Here is a 25,188-nt window from a genome sequence, read left to right on the forward strand (position 1 = left end):
TATCTTTCTGTTTTCAGTTTACAGTTTGTGTAAGTACCTGCATCTCACTCTCTTCTCTCTGTGTTTAGAGTCTTTGGTTTGTACGTTTGCATGCTATCTGACTTTGCATGCTATCTGTGTTTTTGCACAGCAGTGATTCTTCAATTAAGGGGACATTTTTGTCTGTAGTATGTTTTTAATATATATATATATATATATATATATATATATATATATATATATATATATATATAATATATATATATATATACATACATACATACATACATACATACATACATACACATATATATACATATTTATATATATAATATATATATATATATATATATATAAAATTTATTTTTTTTTGGTATATGAAGTATTTTATCAAAAAAAAAAAATGAAGTGATGTTTTAAAAATTCGATTTTCAGTTTGTTCAGAATCAATTATTATTTTTTGATAATTAAAATTTGACAGTGACAGTGATTTGTATATTATTGTCATTACCATCATGTCAAATATTTAAAAAAACAATAAAAAAGTATTATATTACTATATTAGCTATAATTCAAGGAAAAGTGGTGATTCATTTTAAAATCTTTGTCAGTACCAAACTAGTCGGTAATTGTAATGCAGTTGTTAATAAATAAATAAACATTTTTACTTTAAAAAAAAATCTGTTTATCTTTTAATAACTTTATTTTTCTTTTTATTTAGTTTTTTATGTATCATTATTATTTAATTGTTTTTTATTTCTGTATTTAACATTTCTTAAAATTGTTTTAAAGTAAGTTTATTTATATCAATTCAAGGCTTATTAATCATTTTCTCCAAAATAAAAAAAAATAGCAATCTCATTACATCATATACAACAACAAAAATATTATTACAAAATCCAATAGAAAGTTCCTCATAGTAAAGTCCTTGAGTGTCATCCATGTTTAAAAATTATCATATGTCCTAAATAATTTCAGAGAAGTTTTTTTTTTTTTTTTTTTTTTTAGGATTTCAAGTAGTCAAAAGTCCTTAATTAAATCAGTCAGTCACATATGTTGCGTGTGTATATTTGTGGTCTGTCTGTGTGTGTGTAGTAGTAGTAGCCTGTAAAGTAAAGGAATGTTTCCATCCCTCCAGGCCCCCAGTAGCCTTCTGGATGCCCTCGAGCAGCACTTGGCTTCATTAGAGGGGAAAAAGGTCAAAGACTCCACGGCCGCCAGCAGGTACAGTGATTTTCAGGCAGTTTACTTTGAACATTCTAGTATGTGAGGGGGTTGCTTTCCTCATGCTCTGCATTCAACGAGTGTGTGCGACTTTTGGATGTGCTGAGCGTGTGTGGGAGAGAGGTGTTTCAGGGAGTTTTGTGTCAGGCTAAAAGTTCTGTGCAGTTTTTCTAAGTAAAAGGGATTTTGAGCTATATTCTATGATATTTATGATGAAATCTAATCTAATCTAGAAATCAGTATTTACTAACTAAATTCACAAGATATTGATATTCTTATATCAAATCATTATTCAGTTATTCTTTCAGTGGGACAAAAAAGCTGATTGCGACCCGCTTCTTATATCAAATCATATTCAGTTTCAGTGGGACAAAAAAGCTGCATTACTTTAGTTTATATGAAAAAAAAAAATCTCATTAAAATAATTAATTAATTAAATTTTTCTACTTTTTTTTCTACTTTTTTGTCAAACTTTGTGTGTGTGTTTTGTGGCCTGCCATGTTTCTTTAAAGTAATGTAATTCAGTTTTTCTTAGGTTTAATATTTGAATCTGCTTGAAGTATTACATTTTGATCTGAGGACAGGTTGTTTTAGGGGTTATGAGTGATGTCATTTAATTTTATTTTGTTGTCACAAATGTTTCTAAAATAATCAGTTTACTGTGTTTAAGTGTAGGAGGAATGTACAGGAATTTGATGACTTGCAGTCTGGACATTGGCTTAAAAAAAATGCAAGTTTTGTTAACATTAGCTATATTTGCGGAAGTCCTGGGTCAAACTGGGTTCCTGTAGCGGAAGCAGTAAAATGTGCTCTGTGCTCATGCTAGTAGCATTGATGTCCACTAATGCAACCCCAGCAATTTCAACAGTGGCATGTTTACTGGATCAGGTCCTCTGCCTATGGGGATAAAATTGTTGCATAATTCCAAGTAAACAGATTATGATCCAGAAAAAAAGAGATGAAATTTTTTTTACCTATTGACAAATATATATAATGAGATCTACAAATAAATCTTAGAATTTCATAAACATGAATTAAATTAAACATGAAACAAATAAATGAATTGAGATTTGCATTTAAAATCTTATTCACAAATATCTTTTTATGTCACAAACACAACTTTGCCTGGCACTCATTTGTGAATCGCGTCCTGTGCATTTGTAGATCGCTGCATGCATTTGTGAATCACTCGCTGTGCATTTGTGAATGGCTTCCTGTGCATTTGTGGATTTTGAAACATTTCTAGCATGCTGACAATCCACAAATATGTGGACTTCACTCACCGTCCACTCAAGTCAATCAGATAACAGCCACACTTCGCTGACCAATCATAGCATGTTCTGGCTGTAACCAATCACGTTTTACTTTACAATCAGGACGGCCTCTCCCTGAAATAACTTCATTCATCTGCACTGGCTCAACAGGAAATATAAGGACCAAAAAATTGGTACAGTAAAATGTTTAAAATTGGATATTTGATATTAACTGTGTTATTGTGCCCTATATTTGTGACAGCGATTGTGCTTTAAAAGGGGAATAAGCCATTGTGCCATGTCTTATGCTATGTCTACTCTGCTCGCTGTTGTGCTGCGCTGCACCAGCTGTAACTGCAGCTGGATGCATCAAAGCAAATGTGCAAATCATTTGTCCTTCACCGCCCCGTCCAGTGTAGACAGGATCGCTGATTATAATAATTTCAATTTGCTTTGTTGCGAGGGTATTACTGATGATGCTTGGGATCTGTGAATGATCATAAGTTATGTATAATCCTGAGTTTATCCTCGCTCACTGATCCTGATGGAAATATAAAGAAGCCTTACACTCCAACAATCTTTTGGAAACAGGATTTTTTTAACCACACAAACAGCACTGCAGCTCATTTTGAACAAAGTGTCCGTAGAATGCAGTTTCTTACAGGGGTGTGAAATGAATCTGCTCCTGCCCTGATTGTAAAGCCAAACATGATTGGTTACAGGGAGAATGTGCTATGATTGGTCAGCGAAGTGTGGCTGTTACCTGATTGACTTGAGCAGACGGTGAGTCCACGCATTTGTAGATTGTCAGCGTTTTGATGCTAGAAATGTTTCAAGATCCACAAATGCACAGAAAGCCATTCACAAATGCACAGCGAGCAGTTCACAGATGTGTGCAGCGATCTACAAATGTACAGGATGCGATTCACAAATGAATGCCGGGCAAAGTTGTGTTTGTGGAGAAAAAAAAGAAAGAAAAAAATATATATGTATGTGTAAACGTTTTTTATTTGCAAATCTTATTTATTTGTGAATTTAAATCGTGTTTGTGAAACTCTAAGATTGAGGATCTCATTCTATTTTTTTGTCAATATGTTTAATTTTTGTTAATCTCTTTACATTTATTTGTGGATCATAATCAATTTATTTGGAATTATGCAACAATTCTATCTGCATATCTGCCTGTCTTTCCACACAGAGCCAGTACACTTTCCAGTGCGGTGTCCTCCCTGGCCAACACGGGTATCTCTTTCACCAAAGTTGATGAGAGGGAAAAGCAGGCAGCTCTGGAGGAGGAGCAGGCTCGGTTAAAAGCACTTAAGGTATTTAATTTTTTTTTTTTTTTTTTTTGTTAGAAAAAGCTCATTATATTAGAGCATACCCAATTAGCAAAGTAATTAACAAGGTTACACGGTTTGATTCCTCCATCAGGAGCAGCGCCTGATGGAACTGTCCAAGAAGCCCTCCACGACTGCTGCGTCTCCCGTTTCCACGGTGACGATCAGTTCCACCCCTGCCATTGACCTGTTCTCCACACCCAGTAGCTTCACTAACTGGTAATAGTTTTATGTATGAATTGTTCAAAAATTTGGGGTTTTGTTTTTGAAAGAAATTCATATTCTTATTCATTAAAGACACATTAAAAGGTACCTATTATGCAAAAAACACTTTTACATGGTGTTTGGACATAAATATGTGTTGGCAGTGTGTGAATACAACCGCCATACAATGATAAAAATCCACCCACTCCTTATTTTTTTATCCCCATTAAACCAAATCAGTTTCAATAGAGATTTGATTCTCTGAGCATTGTGAGGTTACATTGTTTAGGCCCCGCCCACAGCCACTGACTGACAGTCCTGCATTACCATAGATTCCGCCCTCAGTTGTGTTTGGTTGTATGAAATACAATGTTTTATACATGAGTAAACTGAACATAGGAGTCTTTATTTCCTGCTAACATCTGAGCCACTAAGGAAATTAAAGTTACGTTAAAGCACATAGCGAATGAGCATTGCTCATCCGTCGTTGCAAATGGGCTGTGAAAACTCAAATTTAACCAAACAAACTCAAAAAAGCAGAGATGTATAAAAAATATACCCCCTCCTCAAAATGATACGACAAGTAATAAGCATATTTTTCATTCAAATTTCATTCAAATTAACACAAACAAAAAACAGCTCTTTTTTTAGACATGACCCAAAAAAAGACATTTTCCACATGTTATAATAAATGATCTGTGGGGTATTTTGAGCTAAAACTTCAGACACATTATGGGAACACCCAAGACCAATATTACATCTTGTAAAAAGGGGCATAATAGGTGCCCTTTAAATCGATCAAAAGTGACAGTAAGGACCTTTATAATGTTACAAAAGATTTCAGTTTCAACTAAATGCTGCTACTTTAAATTTGCTGTTCATCAAAATGTCCTGGAACCAAAATAAACAAAAAAAGTGTTTTCAACATTTAAAATATAAAAAAATATTAAATGATCACCAAACAACAAAACAACAAATAACAACTATTTCTGAAGGATCATGTGACACTGAAGACTGGAGTAATGATGCTGAAAATTCAGCATAGTCATAACAGAAACAAATTACATTTAAAATATACTCTTACTTATTTTGAATTATTATATTTCACAATATTACTGTTTTTACTGTATTTTGTATAAACTAAGTGATATTCTTTTTTTCTACTTGTGGAGTATACAGTAATTTAAAAAGCCACACATAATACAGAAAACTTTTGTATGTACAAATCATGTTATTAAAATGTGTAATTTTTATATTTTAATATCTTTGAGTACTAATCAAAATGTGTCACATATTGTATTGTCATAGATTGTAAATGCCGTTTTATGCTGATTATAAATGACTGCAAAGTTCAAATACTTTTCAGCCAGTCAGATTGTGTGGGCAGAACTAATTGCTCTGTATTTGATGATTGATCCCTGGTCTTTCTGTGCTGATGATACACGGCTGGTAGTGATTATTTTCCCAGTTGGTGCTTGAGTGCACACGTGCAAACGTTTGGCATCAATCTTCAGCTTTTAGTGTATTATTAGGGCTCTATGCAGGACTACATAAATACGGCAAGATAAACTCAGCGATTACAGTACGTTACAGGTGTATGTGCTTTTAATGATGATGTCATCATCCAAGGAGAAATGGGGTCATACGTTATTAATGGTGCTTACTAAGTAGAGCGTCATTATTACATTATACTTGCGGTTAGGGTTTTGTTTAAATCAGAGTAATCTCTGCTGTCCTGAAATAGTGCAGCTTTCTGTATTTAAAAATAAAAATAAAAATCTGTATAAAGTCAGGCTCCGGTTCTCTTGTTTAGGCTGTAAGTGTGTGATTTGGCTGTGAAGAAGGTATTGATTGCATGCGAATTTCCCCTCAACTCCCTAAGTCTCCACTTTAAGCAATTCAAATCAACGTGCCAAGTTTGTCTTTGCCATATAACTGTGAAATGCTTGGCCCTTAGACTGCCGTTTAATGGAAGACATTAATGCAGTTCCTGTGTGTGTCTGTGTTTGTCTTGGTGCGTGTCTGGCTCCAGTACACCGAAGGTGCCGAACGATCTGTTGGACCTGCAGCCCACGTTCCAGCCCTCCCTGCCTCTCTCCACCGGCCTGCCTTTAGCCAACACATGGGGAGGTGAGCGGCCCACACCACAGGAAATCACAAATCTGCATTAATATGCATCTCAGAGAAATCAGGCTTAAATCAACACTACCTTCTCCTCTGTAATCAAAACTGAAGCAATTAATGTTCCCTGTTGATTTTTATCCAAGATACTGTCGCCTAAAGAAAGCATGTTCTTGTTGCACACGTCTTATTTGTCTGAATAACATCTAATCTGTAAAGTCTGATAAATGAGAGTCTAATTTTATCCAGAAGTGCTGATAGGGTGTGTAACATAATATTTAACGTGGCAGAACTGATATCATATTAGTTTCTGATATTAGTCGGGCAGAACAATAAAAAGCCTGCAGCTTTTAGTGTTTATTGGATTATATTGCGTAAAACACGCTCAGCAGCCTTCACAGATGTATTATCTTGAAGCTTTTTGGAGATTTATGTAGGCTATACACTGTCCAACACCTCTGATGTCATGTCCTTTGACTTTTAAAGGAATAGTTATCTAAACAACATAATCATTAATAATCATTTATTCATCCTTATGTTGTTCCAAGCCTGTATGAGTTTCATTCTTTTGTAGAACACAGCATGTGAAACTTTGCCACACTTCTGCATATAATGGAAGTAAATGAAAACCATCATACTCCAAACTGATCCAAAAAATCCTCGTAAAAGTGATTATTTTGACTTGTGGAATATATTCCAAATATTGGAACAGCATGTGTCAGTAAATGATAACAGAATTGATTTTTTGTGTGAACTAATCCTTTGAAATTAATTTAACATGTTCATACTGAAAATGATAGCCAGGAGAGGTATACTGAGATGTTTTAGAACTTCACATTGGAGTTTGGGGAAAATTATTTAAAGAAAACATGACATCAAATGAAACCTCTTTTTCTAAATTAAATATTTCAATAGATAAAATCTGAATTGCAGCTTTAAAATTGTATTTAAATAATATTTTATAATGTTGCACGTGTATCATCTTTTTCATGTCTTTAAATCAGGTTAATGGTTTCCGAACCTAGTCATTTTTTTTTTCAGAGTTGTACAATTAAAGCAATTATTAATAGCGCTCATTTATCATATTTTGTGTATAAATCTTTTTTGCTTACTAATAATAACATTTATTTATTTATTAAATATTAATAAAATATTAAATGTTTATCTATATATTTTAGATTTTATTACAACTTTAAAGCTTCATATCAGACTGAAGTTCTACTGATTCAAATAATTCTCTACTGATTCTCATGATTCAAAGAATCATTCCTATCCATTAATCTTGTGATTAATGTTACATATTCATTACATCCCATGTTGGATGTCTCATTCAGTCTAACTATTCAGTCTAGTTATTTACTCATTCAATCTGGTAGTTTATTTAGATCTGAAAGCGTCCAAGTTTAGACCAAACAGACTCCACTTCATCTGTCTGTTAGTCTGTGTTTGCATGCTTTCTCTCTCTCCCTCTCTCTCTCTCTCTCTAACATTTTCCTGTGATTTTGTGTTTCTGTCTTGTCTTTGGCCGTGTAGATCCTTTCACGTCTACAGAGGCTGTTGACGACTCCATTCCAAACTACCTTAAACCTTTCCTTACAAAACAAGTTGTCGATCCTGTCCATCTGCCTGTTGTGTCTTCAGATGCTGTTAGTTTTTCCTCTAGGACACCCAGTCATGAAATGTTTGGTGGTAAACGGCTGTTCTTTTCTCTCATGCAGTGCACTGTTTGTTTTCTTTCGCCTGCTGCGTGCCGATCTGTTTTCCCTCCACTGTCATTTTTGTCCTGAATGGTCCACCGCATCAAGTGTACAAAGACCTGCTGGGTAGAACCAGCCTGACCTTAAAAACCCTTAAAGTATCTGATACATGTCTCAAGTTCATACTGGCTGTGTTCTCAAAACCTAGTAAGCTGCCTACCTAGACAGTGTTTTTGACAGTGTCTAACTCAAAAGCTCAAATGCACTGGTGATGCCCAAAAATGCTGTCTGCATAGGCAACTCATAGCATAGAATAGAATAGCATAGCATAGAATAGAATAGAATAGAATAGAATAGAATAGAATAGAATAGAATAGAATACTAGCCTACTGAAGAATGTACACTGGAAAATGCCTATGTTAAAAAGATGTTATAGTATACACTATTTTATACAGAATTATTCTATGTTTATATACATTGTAACTATATATTAATATCTAGTAACATTACGATGTTACTGTGCTTCAAGATTTTGGTCACACTTTAGTTTGGTGATCAGTTCTCACTATTAACTACAACTTTTCCCTAAAAACTCGTAATTTGCTGCTTATTAATAGTTAGTATGGTGGTTGGTAAATTAAGGTAGGATTAAGGGATCTAAAATATAGTCATGCAGAATAAGGCATGTGATTTATAAGTACTAATAAACAGCCAATATGATAGTTATATGCATGTTAATAAGCAACTAGTTAATAGTGAGAATTGGTCCCTAAACTAAACAGATTTTATTGCATGCTTTAAGATAAATTGCATGCAGTTTTGAATAAAAAAATATATTTTAAAAGATTATTGTAAATATAAATAAAAAAAAAAAAAATAAACACACAAAAAAAAAAATAAAACAAAAAAAAAAAAAAAAAACAAAAAAAATAAATTTAAAACAAATCTAATCCTGAGTCTAGAAAAATAAATAAATAATATATAATATATATATATATATATATATATATATATATATATATATATATATATATATATATATATATATATATATATATATATATATATATATATATATATATATATATATATATATATATATATAGTGGCAGTTTCATCAAAAATTGTTACTTCCTGTTCTTTTGTCACATTGGAAACACAAAGTCAGGTCAAACACACTGCATTATGGGATACAGTGATCCTCGAAATTGTCATACTATGTAATACAAATTGCAGAAATTGTAAAAGTATTGTAGTATGCTATTCTGAACACAGACTAGGTTTTGAAACACTGTGTGTGTGTTTGTGAATGTGTGACTTAAAAGCAATAAAGGAAGTCTAGCTTCTGTGAGTTTGTTCTACACTAGGGACTTTATTTATTATGTTCTCAGAGCGAACAATAACATATTTGAGAGAGTGACAGACAGATGGTTTGTTGCTACTGTAAAGAGTGTTTGTGTTTGTACAGCTGTATTATGGTTAGTTGGCTTTTATGATCAAGTAATGCTGGTCTAATATGAATACATGAGCGTGATCAAGAGTGAGAATGGCTGTTATCAACTACAAATTAACTGCTTAAAAATACTTGTACCCCATTTGAGTTTGGTGGTCCTTTTTGTCTACACTGAACCTCAATTAATTGCTTTTTGGTGGTTTTCTGAAGGTCTATACGATGGTCTCTGGACCACCTTACTCAAAATCTTGCTTGGTTGTGCTTTGCTGCCTTTTTTGGATTTTTCTTTTACTCTTTTTAATTATGCCCATCCTTAGAGTTTTAAGTTTTAATGTTTTTTCCCAAATGTCAGTTTCATTTCTTGGTTCTCCAGATAATTACAATCCCTTTATTGATTCAAGCTGTTCCGTTGCATCACCCGTCGAGCCCTCTGCTCGGATGGGCTGCTTCCTGTCAGGTACAGACATCCCTGTGTGATGTATGTTTTCTGAGCTCGGAAAACATAATCCCGTTACCCCGTGGTTTCCTCTCTGAGTGAATTTTACCCCAAATTACTCTTAGTACCTTTATTCTTTTACTTAATTTGTTTTAATTCCACCCTTTTGGTTTAAATATAGAGTATTCAGGCTTTATATCCCCCTGCTTATTATATTTTATTAATTTTGTATCTCTTCACTAATTTTCCCATTTCTGGTTCTCCTGTGATTTTGTTCTGGGCCTGTCAGACTCGTTCTGCTCTCCAGCTGCTTACCCTAACACTCCTCTCTTCCAATCTGAGCCCTCCGCTGTAGCTGGACTATTCGGAGGTAGGTGCCGTTCCTTCAGCTTGTTGCTTTCTGCTTCCTTCAGCTGTGTCTGGTCTTTTCTTTTTTGTTTGTTTTTTTACCATGTTCATGTCACCTTTACGGCAGTGTTATTTTAGTATTTATATACTCTTATATTATTTTTTTTTTTTCTTCATTCTAATTTTACTCAAAGCTTTAGCAATTGTATGTTCTTTTGTCTTTTTTAGATTGTTTTTTATTTCTGTTTAACTTATTTATTTTTATTTTAATGATTTTTAGAACTTCAGCTTTTTCAACAACATTTTTAATGGCCATGGTTCATTTCTAAGATTTTTATAGTTTAAGTTTTTCATCTAATGTTTATATATATATATTTTTTTATTTCAGCTTTATTTCAATTAACAAAAATAATTTGTAATAGTTTTATTTAATAATACTCCTTCAATGAAATATTAATATGCAATATTTAATTTAATCAGTCTGCATTATCATGTAACTAGTTTATTTAATTGAAATAAGAAAATAAGAATTATATAAATCAATATTATAATGCTTAATGACCCCCCCCCTTGGGTTTTTATTTTTTTTATTTTATTTTTTTAAACCTCAAATGGCTTATTAGTATACTAGATGAAACTGGTGGTATATTGATGAAGAGGAATGAAATGTGGTTTTGTAACGGCAAACATGTTGTGGGAAGTATGAGTCAGTTGCCGTTGGCTAACACAGTCAAACAGCTGACATTTTTGGAGGTCTATAGACTACGACAGAATTGATCCATTTAAATTAATAATGGCAGTTATGCATCACGTGAGCTGGAAGAAAACATTAACCACTGTTTTGAAGTTGCTGTTCTCTGGAATTCCTCCAGCCCTTAAACATGTGTAGATGAACCAGTCTGTGGTGTTTTTTTTAGGTCTGACCCTATTTCCTTCTACACAGGGTTCCATGCTCCTCCCGCCGCCCAGCCTCCCAGTTCAACAGGCCTTAATGTCGACTTTGACTCCGTGTTCGGCAATAAGTCGGCCACCAACAGCACAGACTCGGCTGGTAAGTGAGAAGTTAACCCAGTTGCTGTGACTCACTGCTTTTCTCCACACGTGATGCTTCACATCCATCCTGCTGCTGAAGGTCAATGTGTTTTGGGGGCCTTTATGGAGTCATTTGTTGGACCATACTTAAGCTGACAGAGTGGAACTAGCATGTGAAAACTATTATACGGCCCCTTTTCATTCTAGAAGTTTGCTGTGGTATTTTCATAAGAAAGGCATCATAATGTGTTTAAAGACTCAATCTCTTTTGTGTCATATTCTCAATACTGCATGTTTGGTTTTTAAACACAAATCAGGCTTCTCATAAAACAAAAATTTGTTTGAATCTTGGTTTCATTGGGTCTTAGTTTTGATTTAAAACCATGATTGGTTTGAAATCGGAGTGTCTTATGTTGGAGATGTGGCATATGGGTTAGCACTCTAAAACATTGAGCCATGGATGACCCAGGTTTGGTTCCAGCTTGCAACACAAGTAAATTATGAAATAAACTCTTAATTGAAAATTCACTGTTCTACTACACATTCTTGGTCTTATTATGCATGTTATTCCAAAGGAAAAAAAATGTAAATATAGTATATTACAGAAGTTTGACTTGAATCTGAAAGCATTTTTAAATGTGAGTCCGTGTCACGTATGATAAGACCACCATAATTTGAGCAGTCTTGTTTTGAGATGTTCCTCATTTTGTCCTCTTTCTCTCCTCTCACTGTGTGGTTTGATCTATTTGGGCCACTGGCTTTGCATGGCACTGCATGTCTGGGTGAGTTGACTTGACAAGATTTTACCCACATTCTTTCACTTTTCGGTCCTGCAGTGTTTGCTCCGAGGCGCCTGCCTCTCGCTCCACCCAACCTAACTGCGCTTCTTCTGTTTGTGTGTGTTGTCTGCGTCTTTCATCCCTCTCCCATTCCCTCTCCTCTGTTTGTTTAGATGATGTTTTAGGTGGCATCCTGAAACCCACAGTGGCCTCTCCCAACCAGGGCCTGACGCCCAGCGCCCAACAGCCAGGCAAACTGGTTTCCGATGACTTGGATTCCTCCCTTGCCAACCTTGTGGGCAGTAAGTGTCCTGTTCTTGTTATATAATACAAATGACCCTCTTTATTAGGGCTGCATAATTAATTGAAAAAAAAAAAAAAACTGAAGTTGTGAAATGGCTTAGAGTGATTATTGAATCACAAATGGATTCTTATAACATGCATCATTTTAATAAATTTGTAATGAGAAGTGCTTATAAATTGGCTGTTTTAGTAATAGTTCTGTAGTAATTGTATTTAGTAGTAGTATATATGTTAAATTTAAAATAATAATATTTTACAGTCATATTGATATTCACAAAATGTTGTGACTTTTTTGTTGAAAACATTTTATTTTTCCAAATTGTTCGGCCCTACTCTGTATTCAGGTGTTAGTAATAATGAACAACATCTTTTATTGTTTTTATTGATTTTTAAGTGAATTTAGCATTTCACAATGACTGGCATATTCCTCACCAGTTTTTTTTTTATTCTTCCAGATCTCTGTATTGGAAACGGAACAACAAAGAAGTATGAACGTTCGCAGCTCATCTCAGTTCTGATTCATAGATCTCTTCAAGCTTAGCGATTTGATGATAATTGTTTCTTCTTTTTCTCTTCAGTGACATTCACTGGAGTCATCCCGGGGAAAAGAAGTTGACTGGAGGAAACAACTGGCAACCAAAAATGGCTCCGACCACAACATGGAACCCTGCCACCATGGTGAGGACAACAATATGTGCTTTCTCTGACTCAAATGAAACAAGACTTGTGCTAGAAACAACTGTCATAAACCAATAGACAGAAAATAGCTGGAGTTCCTCCACTGTTTCTGAAACATGGGCTCTGTTCCAAACCCTAATGAGCTGCCTCACTGTCGGCTGTGTAGATGGGCAGCTACCTTCTAAGATGGCGTTAGAAGTGACTGTATTGAAATGATTTACAATAGTAAAAACTCTATTTCATGTGACCAAAGTAGCATTCTGATGCTTGGATGATGTGTACAGACACAAATGGCTAGCAAAATGCTTAGTTGTTTTGTATGTATACAGTTATCAGTAGAGAGGGTAGTTTACCGTATTTTACACTCCTGTCTCTGCAAGTATTAGTTTAACCTGCTTTATTATCATGTGATGTTGGAACTTTGAGTCACTGATGCATTTCATCTACCTCTTAATCTGTTTATCATTAACCGTGAACATCTCTATTGGTGCTGATATGCTCTCGTGACATCCTACACTCCCATTTCCACAAAGTATGACAATTTCTGAGTTGGAGTACAATTTCAAGTGGCATTCTTTTGCACTTTTCCAAATTGGATCTTGATTTCATTATACTTTGAAGTTAGCATGTGGCTAAGCTAACAACTCAATACTTTACGCAAATATTCGATGAAATAGTACATTTAATTAGATCATTTCAGGACTAAACAATTACCAACATTTCCCTCAATTCTCTTCATTTTTTAAAAATGTTAATTTATTAATAAAATAAAAATAATCATTTATTATATTTAAGTTATAAATACATTTTATATTTATACATTTGTTATTATTATTATTATAATCAGTGTATAATGGGACTGTCTTATGCTCAAAGTATATATGTGAAGTTCTCGCATTACTTTTCAGAAGTGACTAATTATTTATTAATAAAATTATTTCCTTAAATTCTGCCCAACATCTTGATTTTTATTTTATTTATTTACTAATAAAATATTTTTTATATAATTATATTTAAGTTATAAGTACATTTGTTTTATTCTTATTTCACTGGGGTTGTATATATGCAATTCTTCTTTTTACCAAAATTGGGTATTTTATTAGGCAACATGTTTTTGGGTCCCACTTTATATTAAGTGGCCTTAACTACTATGTACTTACATTTAAATTAATCATTTGGTACAGTGGACTTATTGTGTACATACATGTTTTTACATTGTACTTATATTTTAAAAATACCTGCATGTAATTACATCTGTAATTAATTTCTGTAATTACATTTATAATTACACGGTTGACCCATCCCTTTCACTTTAACCCACCCTTAATCCTACCCATACCACCAAACCTGTCCCTAACCTTACCCGTATCCCACCTCAATAGCAGCAAAAGTGTTTTGCAAAACAATATGAACACAATAAGTACATTGTACTTATTTTTGATGCAAGTACATAGTAGTTAAAGGGTTAGTTCACCCAAATATGAAAATAAGCCCATAAATTACTCACCCTCAAGTCATCCTAGGTGTATATGACTTTCTTTATTCAGACGAATCCAGTCTGAGTTTTATGAAAAATTGTCTTTGAACTTTCAAGCTGTTTAATGGCACTCAGCGTGTGTTGCAGTGCCTTAGTCCAAAAGAAGCGAAATCAAAAGCACCCATTTATAATAAAAAGTGTACGGATCCTCCTGTAGTGAATCAATGTGTTTTTGTATGAAGAATAACCATATTTAAAACTTAATAATCAATTTAATCTAGCTTGCATGCACTGTTGTACACGGAAGCAGTTCCAGGCAGATGACGCATGAGGTCGGCTTTACGCATGCGCCACTCAGAAATGACGATTTGTAAGCGCAGGGGAGAGATCAAAACAAAACAACAATCAAGAATTAGAAGTACAAAACGAGGATTTATAAAGAAGAATGTCGTAGGATTTTCGATATAACTCAAGAGGAGACTGGTTTTCCTTTGCTAAAGTAAGGAAACTTTGCTTCCTTTGCTCCTGTTAACAAACATTGGTTTTCACGAGACTCACCAGTGCATGCGCAACGCCGACCTCTACGTCATCCCCCCCAGAGCTGCTTCTGTGTACAACTGTTGGCACAAGCTAGATTAAAGTGATTATTATGTTTTGAATATGGATATTTTTCTTACAAAAAACGCAATGATTCACTACAGGAGGACTTTGTCCACCCCCCGGAGCCGTGTGAGGCACTTTTTATTATGAATGGGCGCTTTTTATTTCCCTTCTTTTGGACTGATGCACTGCAACACCTACTGACTGCCATTAAACCGCTTGGAAGATCAAAGAAAATTTTTAATATAATGCAAACTGGACCCGTCTGAAAGAAGAAAGTCATATACACCTAAGTGGTTCTCAACCTTTTTTTCCAACGGGCCGCACTATGGTCCAAGTGCAAGTCTAACGCCACTTAATATAAAGTGGGACCTGTTTTTGCTGCCTGCTGTTCTTAAAATGTTGCCTAAGTAGGCAGCACAATAGCATTTGGAACAGAGCTTAATCACTTCTCAAAAACAGCTGGAATGTATTCTGTCTTGTCTGTGTTTACAATGTGTTTGTGTGAGCTCAGAATGTGAGATGTTATTGTGTTGTTTGCCGTCTAATTGTGTTTGTTGCGTTGTGTAACCATTCTTGTCCAGTGGGATAAACAGGATGGCATGCTTTTCTCACAATACGTAAGTCAAAACGCTGAGTTGAACCACTCTGAAACGCATGAGATTTTTAACCCCACTGCCCTTGTCACAATTTATGACCTGTGTGTGTTTGAGCAACCAAAATGGCACTGAAACCCATGAGCTGATCTAACCAGGTGTTATCTCGGCATGGCTGACAGCTCTGTTCCTCCTCTACCCTTTCCTCTCATCGGTTTCATTTGTTTATCGCCTTCAGCAAACAACTGTAGTCATTTTGGCGTGAATCAATGGGCTAGTGTTTCCAGCAGAGGGTTTACCGGACAATGTGCAAAGTCCAATAAAGTAGATAATCAAACAGTTACGTGCTTTGGTAAACATTCCGATGGAAATGCTTCCACTAGAGCGTTATTGCTTTCTTAAACAGGATATGCTGAGCTGGATTGATCAGTTCATCAGCATGATTTAGTCATATTTACTCCTGCAGAGTTGTTTGTGCTTTTCAAACGTATCTGTTGGTACTGTTCCACATCTGAGCTGTTTGCTTACTCTGGCTAGAAGTTAGAGAAAGTATCTTAATGAGATTCCTCAAAGTCTGCCAACACATTTATCTTTCATCATCTTGAGATTCATTGCAGTATGTTCTGATTTAGTGGGGTTTACACAGGAAAATATATTTTATATTTCTAAAGGATCAATATTACACAGTAAATGGAAATATTTGCTACATTTCTTATTGTTATCAATGTTGAAAATGATTGTGCTGCTAAATATTTTTAAGGAAGTTGATAGTTTTTTTTTTTTTTTTTTTTTTGCAATTGTTTAAACAATTCAATATTGTATTACTTTTATCCACCCAAACTATGTACACCAGCACAATAAGGGGTGTTGTGACCATCAAAACAATCTCCTCTGCAATTTGAAACTCGTCATAATTATTGGGTAAATGACCTCAGTTCGTGTTCTATGAAGATGTTTATTTTACAGTTTATTGGTCATTTGGTCACCATCACTCTGCTGAATTTAGGAGGCCGTTCAGAGTCTGTCGTGCATTTCAGTGGTGCACGAGTGGAAATAAAAGTGTGTCTGTGGCTACTGAAGGCCTTTCTGAGAATCTCACAGCTCCTTCACAAAGAGCTTCTCTCTTCCACCAGAGCCCTGCACCTGCAACTAATCACTTTGCCTTCAAAGAGGACACACACACACACACACACACACACACACACACACACACACACACACACAGTTTCTCGCTCTCTTCCCCTTTATCTCCTTGCCTATATTCCTATTTTGATGCTCTGGTTAGAGTGTGAAAAGACATTTCTAATTTTTACCAGATGTGATTGGCTGTCCATGAAGAGAAAAAGCTAAAAGACTCAAGTATCTTTTGCAAATTATTTTTTTAAAAGTGTTCTGTTAGTCCACTTGCACAAAGTTGCCCTTGTTCACTGAGCACTGTGTGTAAACGTGGAAACTGAGATGGTGTGGCTGGAGCAGTTGTGATCTCATGGCTGCTCAAGTGGAAATTTCAGAAGAATCGTTCTTTCATGCTAAAAAAAAAGTTGATGTTTTACCTGTGGTATTTCTGTACTAACGCTGAACGTGTCCTCCTAGGCTCCTTCTGTCATGGCCTTCCCTGCCACGACGCCCACAGGAATGATGGGATACGCAATGGTGAGTGCAAACTGGGGATCTGTGCATCACTCAGTCCATCAGTGTCAGAAGTATTAGCTTTTCAACTCCTGTATATTCAGAGGCTGCAGTGATGCTATCAGTCCCCACCGGAGCAGTGTGGGTGTGTGGAACACAGTGAAAGGCTCTCTAGAGTCCAAAGCACCTCTTCATTGAGCTTACAGAGACTTCTTTTTCCCCATGTGTATTTTATTCATCACATGGATGGCTACATTGCTTTCTCCTCCATGAACCCTTAGCTTTAAGAAAAAAAGATGGGTATCAGGGCGTGTTTTGCATGGTTTTTGAAACACTTTATTTTTTTTTTTTTAGTGTAAGACTGAATAGTCTAGTGTGTGTTTGATTGTTTATTTATTAAACATGAGAGAGGACATAAGATATCATGTAGCTCCTTATTTTATTAATAATAATTATATAAAGTTTTATTATTATTATTATTATTATTATTAGGATTATAATTATTTTTATTTATTACACATGAAGAAGGACCCATGTTGTACATCCTAATGTAGTACCCTATAATTTAATTCATGATACATTTAATATTTATTTTTAATAAAATAAATAATTTATTATTATTATTATTATTATTATTATTATTATTATGTCATGCAATTGATTATATTTTAAATTATAATGTATTTGTTTATTTGTTTGTTTGTTTATTAAACACCTTTATTTAACACCTGATTGTGTTTTAATTATTAGTGTTATTATTATTATTATTATTATTATTATTATTATTATTATTATTATTGATAATAAATAAAAAAACATTGTAATTTAAAAACTGTAATTTTAGATTTTTTTATAAATTTCATTTTAATTTTATTTTAATTTATTTATTTAATTAGAACTGAGGGGGCACATGGGCATGATGCTTCTATCTATAATCACATTTGAGTCTTATTTCTTTTAGCCATCTTTTAGATATATACAATGCACTCAATAGAACCCAGGAATAGAGGTTGAGTAAGCTATACAGGTAAGGTCTGCACAGGCCGTGGTTAATGGCTTCAAGAGAGGATGCCGCTCTCTAAATGAGGCATTTCAATAACATCATCTGCACTTACATAACTGCTATTATGACTCATCCATTTTGGATCCTCCAGTCCAATTTTTGTGTGTACCTCAGCTTTTTTATTTTAAGAGTTAGAACTAATGTAGTAAAATATGAGTTGCTCCACAACCCCCAAAGACACCAAAAACAAAAGAGGTAGTTTGTGTGTGTAACTTCTTGTCTGCTCAGGTAGAGTTAAACAATAACTCCAGTCAGACAGATGAGAACAGTGGGTTCAGACCGGCTCACATTCCTCTTTGCTGAGTTTCAGTACTGTCAAACAAAATATGATGTCAACAGAGAAACTTTGTAAGCTATTGGCATTTAAAGTTCCAGATAGAAACGCAGTGTCCCAACAGCTGTGACAAGCATTACGCATTGCTAACTTGGTTTCTTTATTCCTTTAACTTTGGATTTATTCCTTTCTAGCCCCCTCAAATGGGCTCCATGACCATGATGACCCAGCCCACCATGATGTACACTCAGCCTGTGATGCGGCCAGCCAACCCCTTCGGCCAAGTCTCAGGGGCACAGGTATGATCTCCCACACAGTGAGGTTACAGATCAATTAAACCTCAAACAATGAAATTTAGAAGTCTTAAGGTCTGGTCACATTTACCATTGTTTAGTGAATTTTCACAGAGCTAACTTAGCTAATGTGACCACAACTTAATCCAATCAAATTTGTCCATTTCAGAGCACAGTAGCATCCATGGGTTTCCGCTTTTTAATAATTGTTTTTGCATTTATCCAGCCCCATAATCATTCTTGTAATAGAGCCATCTGCTCAACCCTGACTGTATTCTAGAAGCGGCTCTAGAATGCCAGAGGCTCTATTCAGAATGCGCTCTAGTTCGTTCACCCTCATGTGCCATCACAGTGCTGTTCTGAATATGAACGCTAGCATTGATGTCTTCACACATCTCTGGGGAAGGATATGTATTCCACACCACACCAAATTCTCAGCTCGAAATACATATCGTGCCCTCCCCCCCCCCACCCAGCCACCCCTGCTTCATTTCTGCAGTAGTGTTAGCGCAGGAAATCCCCGCAGCCTTGCAGACCGAGAAGGATTTTAGTGGCTTGAAAATATCCCTCTTTTTTTCTGATCCTCTCTGTTATTCTCTAGCCCATCTGGCTCTGAATTTTCCTCTCATGTGTGTATGTGTATGAGTGTTTCCTGGCTGTCCTCGGACCCCTTCAATCTCTCTCGTTCTTTCTGAACTAGCTCTCTACAGCCTGTAGTCCTTCCAGTTCAAGTCCTCTCAGAGCTCCGGGACAGGACCCTTTTGCACAGCTGTCTCTGAAGGATTTCCTTTAGAGCGTCTTTAGGTACAGCATGTCTGCTGTGTCTGTGTGTGTGTGTGATTGATCAACAGGTGCTTCTTGCTTTATAACACTGTTTTTTGTGTTTCTATTGTCAAAACTCTTACCCCTGTTTTCCATGTGCTGCAATATTAATGTTTTTTATGTACATCAATGATGTGATTTGTAAATTCAGCTTCAACGGAGCCATTTGAATGCTTTAAAAGATATAGCATCAAGCTCTTCAAATTCATTTACAAATCATTCATGATTTTGTTCTGTATTTTCCTTTGATTTAAAGGGGTCATATCCTGTGGAATCAAATCTTTTAAAGTCACAATGTAATGAAAGTAACAACAGATCTTTTCTTTTGTAAGAAAAGCAGAACTTAATGTTAGCTTGTAATAGTCAGTTGTAGATAAGGTTAATTTTAATTTCATGTTTCTTTTCTTAACAGTTAGTGCTGTGCTCTAGACAAGCTTTTAGCTTGCTAACCAAAGGTTATTACACAAAAAATGGGAAAAAAAATAAGTTGTCTTGGCCAGTTGAGTCGCTTTGGGGTCTTGCATGACATCAATTGAGGCTCATTTTACATGAGAATGAGAATTGTATATAGTGTCTACGCTAATACTCTACATAAGTTATGAGAGCTAAAAATGTTTTTATACATTTTGAAACTACTATCTCTTAACCTTCTTAAATGAACACTCAATGCAGGTGTCTGTTGTTGTTGTGGCCTTCAGTAGTCTGTTGTTATTTTGTTTCTTTTTCTTTTCCGACTGTGAAGTAATGACCCGGGACAGTGTGAGCTGAGTGTACAGAGTATGTGTGATTTAGAAAAATCTGGCTGTACGTGTGCAGTACATGTTTTATTTCCAAGCGTTAGTAATGGTTTTGGTACAAATAAAATTGTGGGGGGGAGGTAGTGACATGACCCCTTTACGTTTTAATCATTTTCATTTTCGTAGTAAGTTATCCCGAGTTGCAGCTTCATAAACTCATATCATCATTTATTGGCTGCTTTACTGGTTGCATTTGCATATTCAATTCATTTAGTGACATTAAAATTAGGATGGTCAGTCAATCATACAAAAAAAAAAAAACCTTCAAACTTAATATCCTAGACTTGGTATAAAATGTCATAATGTGTCCGTTCATCACAATGTGTCAAATATACAAAAACATGTTCTAAAATGTCACTTGACAGGATCAGTAAATATGCATTTCTTTGATTCCAGATGCAGTTCATGTAGATGAAGGAGGGTCGATGCTTCCCAAGGATGAATTATACGGCAAATCTCAAACCTTTAATCTCTCTCCAGTTGGCTATTCGACCCTTCATGGAAAGTTCTGCCCCAGTACAGAACTGTACAGGAATCAGAGGGAGGGGTGGGAGGGGCTTTATGGGATATGACGGGTGGGGTTGGGATGGGTAAGACTCTGTTACCCAGAGATGGAGGACACAGTGCTCACTTTGTAATTTGTCGCTGTAACAGTTATTGTTCCAATCTGCGTCTGTAACGAAGCGCATGGGTATTGAGAGAGCGTGAGTGCTGGAATGTGGTGGGTTTTCACTCAAACACGGCTTCACTTTTTTTTCCATGGAATGGCAAAAAGTGGGATCGGGGAGGGATTTGGGTGGACTTTTGTCTTTATCCGATCACCAATCAAGCATTACCTGATTTAACCATCACCAATTAGAAATTCTAACATTGGTTTCTACTATGATTTCTACTTTATTTCTATTTCTTGTTATGACGTTTGCAGTAGACATTCCTTGTGTATTGTCTGTATTTATTTATGATTTACCCACTGAGGACATGAAAGAAATTAATTTTTTTCTTTTCCTTTTTTTTTTTTTTTTTTTTTTTTTTTTTTTTTGAACTTTCTTAAGGGAGGTGTTTAGAATTATGCATTCATATGGGTATGATTGGTTGTATAACACTAATTATTATCAAAAGAAGTATGAAAAAAAAAAAAATATATATATATATATAATATAAAATTGGGGGGAAATGGACACCTATAAAACTGACTGATACAGCACTAAGTATTCTCAGAAGCAGTATGTCTAGTGCAATTTCTTTGTAGCTCAAGCACTCACCGCCCTCCATTCGTAACAGACATAGGATAAAATATACAAATCATTATGCCACATAGTCAGTTGTGATCCCCGGGGAGGTGGGTGGGTGCGTGGGTTTTTTTGAGGGAGCATTTAGCAAAGCACTACATTTGTGATTCAGCGACATTGCATTTGGGGAAGATCTGTATTGCTTTCTGCTTGGCATGTCATTATTTTACATTTGACAGTTATATGGCTGCCTTTTCAACCTGAATGTGCAGAGTCGCCTTCATTTTCAGGCCATCCGGGAGGAGAACAATTGTGTGTGTGTTTGTGGGTGCAAATGTGAGTGAGAAACGCAGGTTGCTGTCGGTATTGGGATGGGCTTGGTAGTGTCTAGCTGTAGGTCCAGTAGAGTGATGAAAGGGGGGGCTGTTGATCAGTGCTCCGTGTATATAAATCAGGCCCTGTCCAATAGGGAAGTACACAAAGGGTGGCCTGAATATGAAGGCGATTCTATCCATTGATTTAGCATATTTACTGCATCATCCCTGCAGATTCTATTTTGTTTAAATGACAAAAAAAAAAAAAATGAAGCAGAATTTGGGTGATTTTCAAATAAAGTGCAGCTTCCACAGAACTGAGTGTGTTGTTTGTATATTGATTCATCCATTTTTTTTTTTTTTTTTTTCATTTCTGTATTTCAATTCTTATCCAACAACTGCTGAGTTTCACAGATGTTGTTTACAGATGCATCAGATTCACCCGACTGTGAAACCGACTGTTGAAACTTTCTATTGATGATCTTTGTTGTAACCACCCACCTTTCAGTTTGTAACAGGTCAATGAGTGCATGGGATATGCTTTACCCATCACACACAGCAGCTTCTGCTCCAGCAAGCCCAGATGCGTCGGCCCCTTCACACAAACGCAGCACGTTAAAGCGGGTTCCAGTTTGGCTTCACTAACAAGGGCAGTGACTGTTCCCCATCCCTACTTGTGTCATCTATATTCTAGCCCATGATGCCTGGAAATGGCAGTGGGAAAATCACAGACACTGTTTCCACAGACCTTATCTTGCTTATGTGCCACTGAGAGGGCTGCCTTTGGCAGAGAACCTTTCTGCGTATGTTGCCTGATAATATCTCAAACATATGCACAGAGGGCCCTTCTGAGGTAGAGTGTCATTAGTCATGCATTCATTGCTAATCAAAAATGAATGACTGTTTATTGATGCCATCTTCACCCCTTATGTGACTAGGTGGAGCAAACAGCAAGCATTGTCTATAAATGTAGTACAATTAGTTACTGTAAAATCAGTCTGACTGCTGAACATCTTGCTAAAGTCAGGTGGGGTGGAAGTTGTGCTACCAGAGGTGGTCGCATCGCTTCTCTGTTGAGACCCTTTGGCTTCTACTAATGGCTGGAGGGGATATGGGGGTCTCTCAACGCGCTCTGGAAAGTAATAGGCATTATGGGTGATTAATGACAGGTATTTGATGGCCAATATCAATGTAGTATGTGTAGCTGTTAGCTCTATATAGGCCTGCACTCAGAGGCCATTAAGTTTAAACCACTGAGGACATGAGGTTTCAAGCTGTAATGAAAAAACAGCTGCCCTGTAATGTATTGTGGATATAATGACAATACTTCCTCTACTTCAGTGAGGGCTGAACAGTGCCAGTGGCAGTCACTCATCCTCCATCCAACTGCTAATACTGGGCCGTGGTGTGTGTATGTGTGTGTATAATATATATATATATATGTGTGTGTGTGTATATGTATATATAGTTTTGTGATTAGTTTAAAGTTTTGTACCTATTATCATTATAAAAATCGTACTTGTTTTGTGTGGTATTATGTGAGTCACGTAATTCCTGACATAAGAAATAATTTGCGTTTTTTACATATTAGGCATACAAATAAGATTGAATGTGATATTATATTTTGCTAATAATTCAAAATGATTACTTCCCAACTAGAAGAAAAAATAGATATGGAATTTCATTTACTCTTGAACAAATATAGCAGATTTCAATCCGCGCACTTCCAAGGGTCCAGCAACTGTCACTGAATTATGGATTTCTCCTGGTATTTTAGTCTGTTTCAGTATGTCTACTGTTATGATGCCATCTATTGGTTATAGAAGGTCGGTGCAAAATATTAATAAAGCACCATGTGTTCAGTTAAGTCTTTTTATATTCTTAGACTGAGCACTGCTATTATTAGGGATGTTTGGATTACCTGATGTTTCCTCAAGGCTTATTTTCATTATGTTCCTGTCCATACTGTGGGTGTCATGGGACCCGAGGCTATCAGATTGTGCAAGAAACATTACTTGGGCTGAGGGAAACTAGATCCAAGATCTCTTCTTCTTACTTCTGTATGGTGGATTCCTACACTGTGACCTTCTCATTATATAGGAGAACCTGATATGGACGATTAGCTGCATTGTATAATCTTTGCATGTACAAAAAGATGTAGCTAAGTAAAATAGAACCTAAAGCATGACCACACCTGCTTTTTCAGCCAATGCATTTCTTTAATCTCAAGTTTACTGTTATTATCAATGTTTTCATTTGCACTCTGAAATATAAAGAAACATAAAGAGAGTTTCAGTACCTCAGAACAGACGTAATGGTCACAGTTCAGACAACAATAACATGTCCGCAGTACCTCAAAGTCGAGCTGAATTCCATCCTTTAAACTCTTTATTCTCTGTTTCACTGAGAAGATCCGACTCTTGAATGATTCGTTCCCAAACCGGACCTTGCTGATTCTCATGAACACACCAAACACAAAGCGATCATACATGGCTTTAGATGAGATTATGAATATAGCTCACAAGTCAGTTTTAATTGTTTGATGTTCTTTTATGGTATTTTTCAACTTTTCTGAAGCTTGAAAATTAGGAACATTCTAAAATGCTTAAAGGGTTAGTTCAGCCAAAAATTCTAATTAGATTATAATTTACTCACACTGGTGTTTTTCTAATGCCATATACACTTCTCTTTTTAGGACCAAAAAATAAATAAAATATACCGTTTCTATATAATGGTAGTGGAAAGCGAACAGCATCAAGCTTTTTAAAAAAGGACACAAAAGTATCACTGAATGTTCACTGAGCTTTCTGGATGTATACGATTTGGTGGAAGAAAAAACTGAAATTGTATTTATTTAAAAAAAAAAAAAAAAAAAAAAAAAAAAAGCATTTGCTTTAGGTTCCTCTCCTGCTCGCTCCTTCATCTGTTTCTGCAGTTCACGCGCATGACCTCTGTGCTCTTCTCTCAGCTGCTCCTGCTGCAGACGCGTGTTTGAGTTCAGTCTTACTCCATCATCTTCACAAACATAACATAAGGTCGCCACTTACCAGCTTTATCAGTTTTTTTTTCTTCTTATTTGGTAGTTGGCATATTTCTTCCTCAAAATCTTCAATCTCTTTCCTTTTAACCTGAATTCTATTAGAAGTAAAGATAGCCTATATTTAAAGTAGTAAGGCTAGACAATATTAAGCACCCTACTAACTGGAATTGTATGAAGGTCTCTGACTAATGTATTGCTCATTTTCCCTTA

The 25,188-nt window shown here is 35.5% G+C and overlaps 1 protein-coding gene across 21 annotated transcripts in view; it reads left to right on the top strand.

Moving 5' to 3' along the window:
- LOC109097883 (phosphatidylinositol-binding clathrin assembly protein-like) overlaps positions 1–21,152 on the top strand; it is a 38,172-nt gene extending 17,020 nt beyond the window's left edge. Inside the window, exons 10-25 of one of the 21 annotated variants that reach the window (XM_042765179.1) lie at positions 18–29; positions 1,118–1,203; positions 3,655–3,778; positions 3,888–4,012; positions 6,030–6,127; positions 7,652–7,807; positions 9,994–10,074; positions 10,996–11,103; positions 12,037–12,165; positions 12,622–12,652; positions 12,745–12,844; positions 15,506–15,541; positions 17,111–17,170; positions 18,678–18,782; positions 19,477–19,580; positions 20,792–21,152. In XM_042765179.1, the coding sequence (XP_042621113.1) occupies positions 18–29; positions 1,118–1,203; positions 3,655–3,778; positions 3,888–4,012; positions 6,030–6,127; positions 7,652–7,807; positions 9,994–10,074; positions 10,996–11,103; positions 12,037–12,165; positions 12,622–12,652; positions 12,745–12,844; positions 15,506–15,541; positions 17,111–17,170; positions 18,678–18,782; positions 19,477–19,569 (1,344 nt within the window). In that variant the 3' untranslated portion in view covers positions 19,570–19,580; positions 20,792–21,152. The remainder of the gene's footprint in view (positions 1–17; positions 30–1,117; positions 1,204–3,654; positions 3,779–3,887; positions 4,013–6,029; positions 6,128–7,651; positions 7,808–9,993; positions 10,075–10,995; positions 11,104–12,036; positions 12,166–12,621; positions 12,653–12,744; positions 12,845–15,505; positions 15,542–17,110; positions 17,171–18,677; positions 18,783–19,476; positions 19,581–20,791) is intronic. The other 20 variants (XM_042765181.1, XM_042765182.1, XM_042765186.1 and 17 more) reach the window with 20 other exon arrangements.
- Positions 21,153–25,188: the final 4,036 nt, after the last annotated feature.

Source organism: Cyprinus carpio, chromosome A10, assembly GCF_018340385.1.
Source record: "Cyprinus carpio isolate SPL01 chromosome A10, ASM1834038v1, whole genome shotgun sequence".
NCBI lineage: Eukaryota > Metazoa > Chordata > Actinopteri > Cypriniformes > Cyprinidae > Cyprinus > Cyprinus carpio.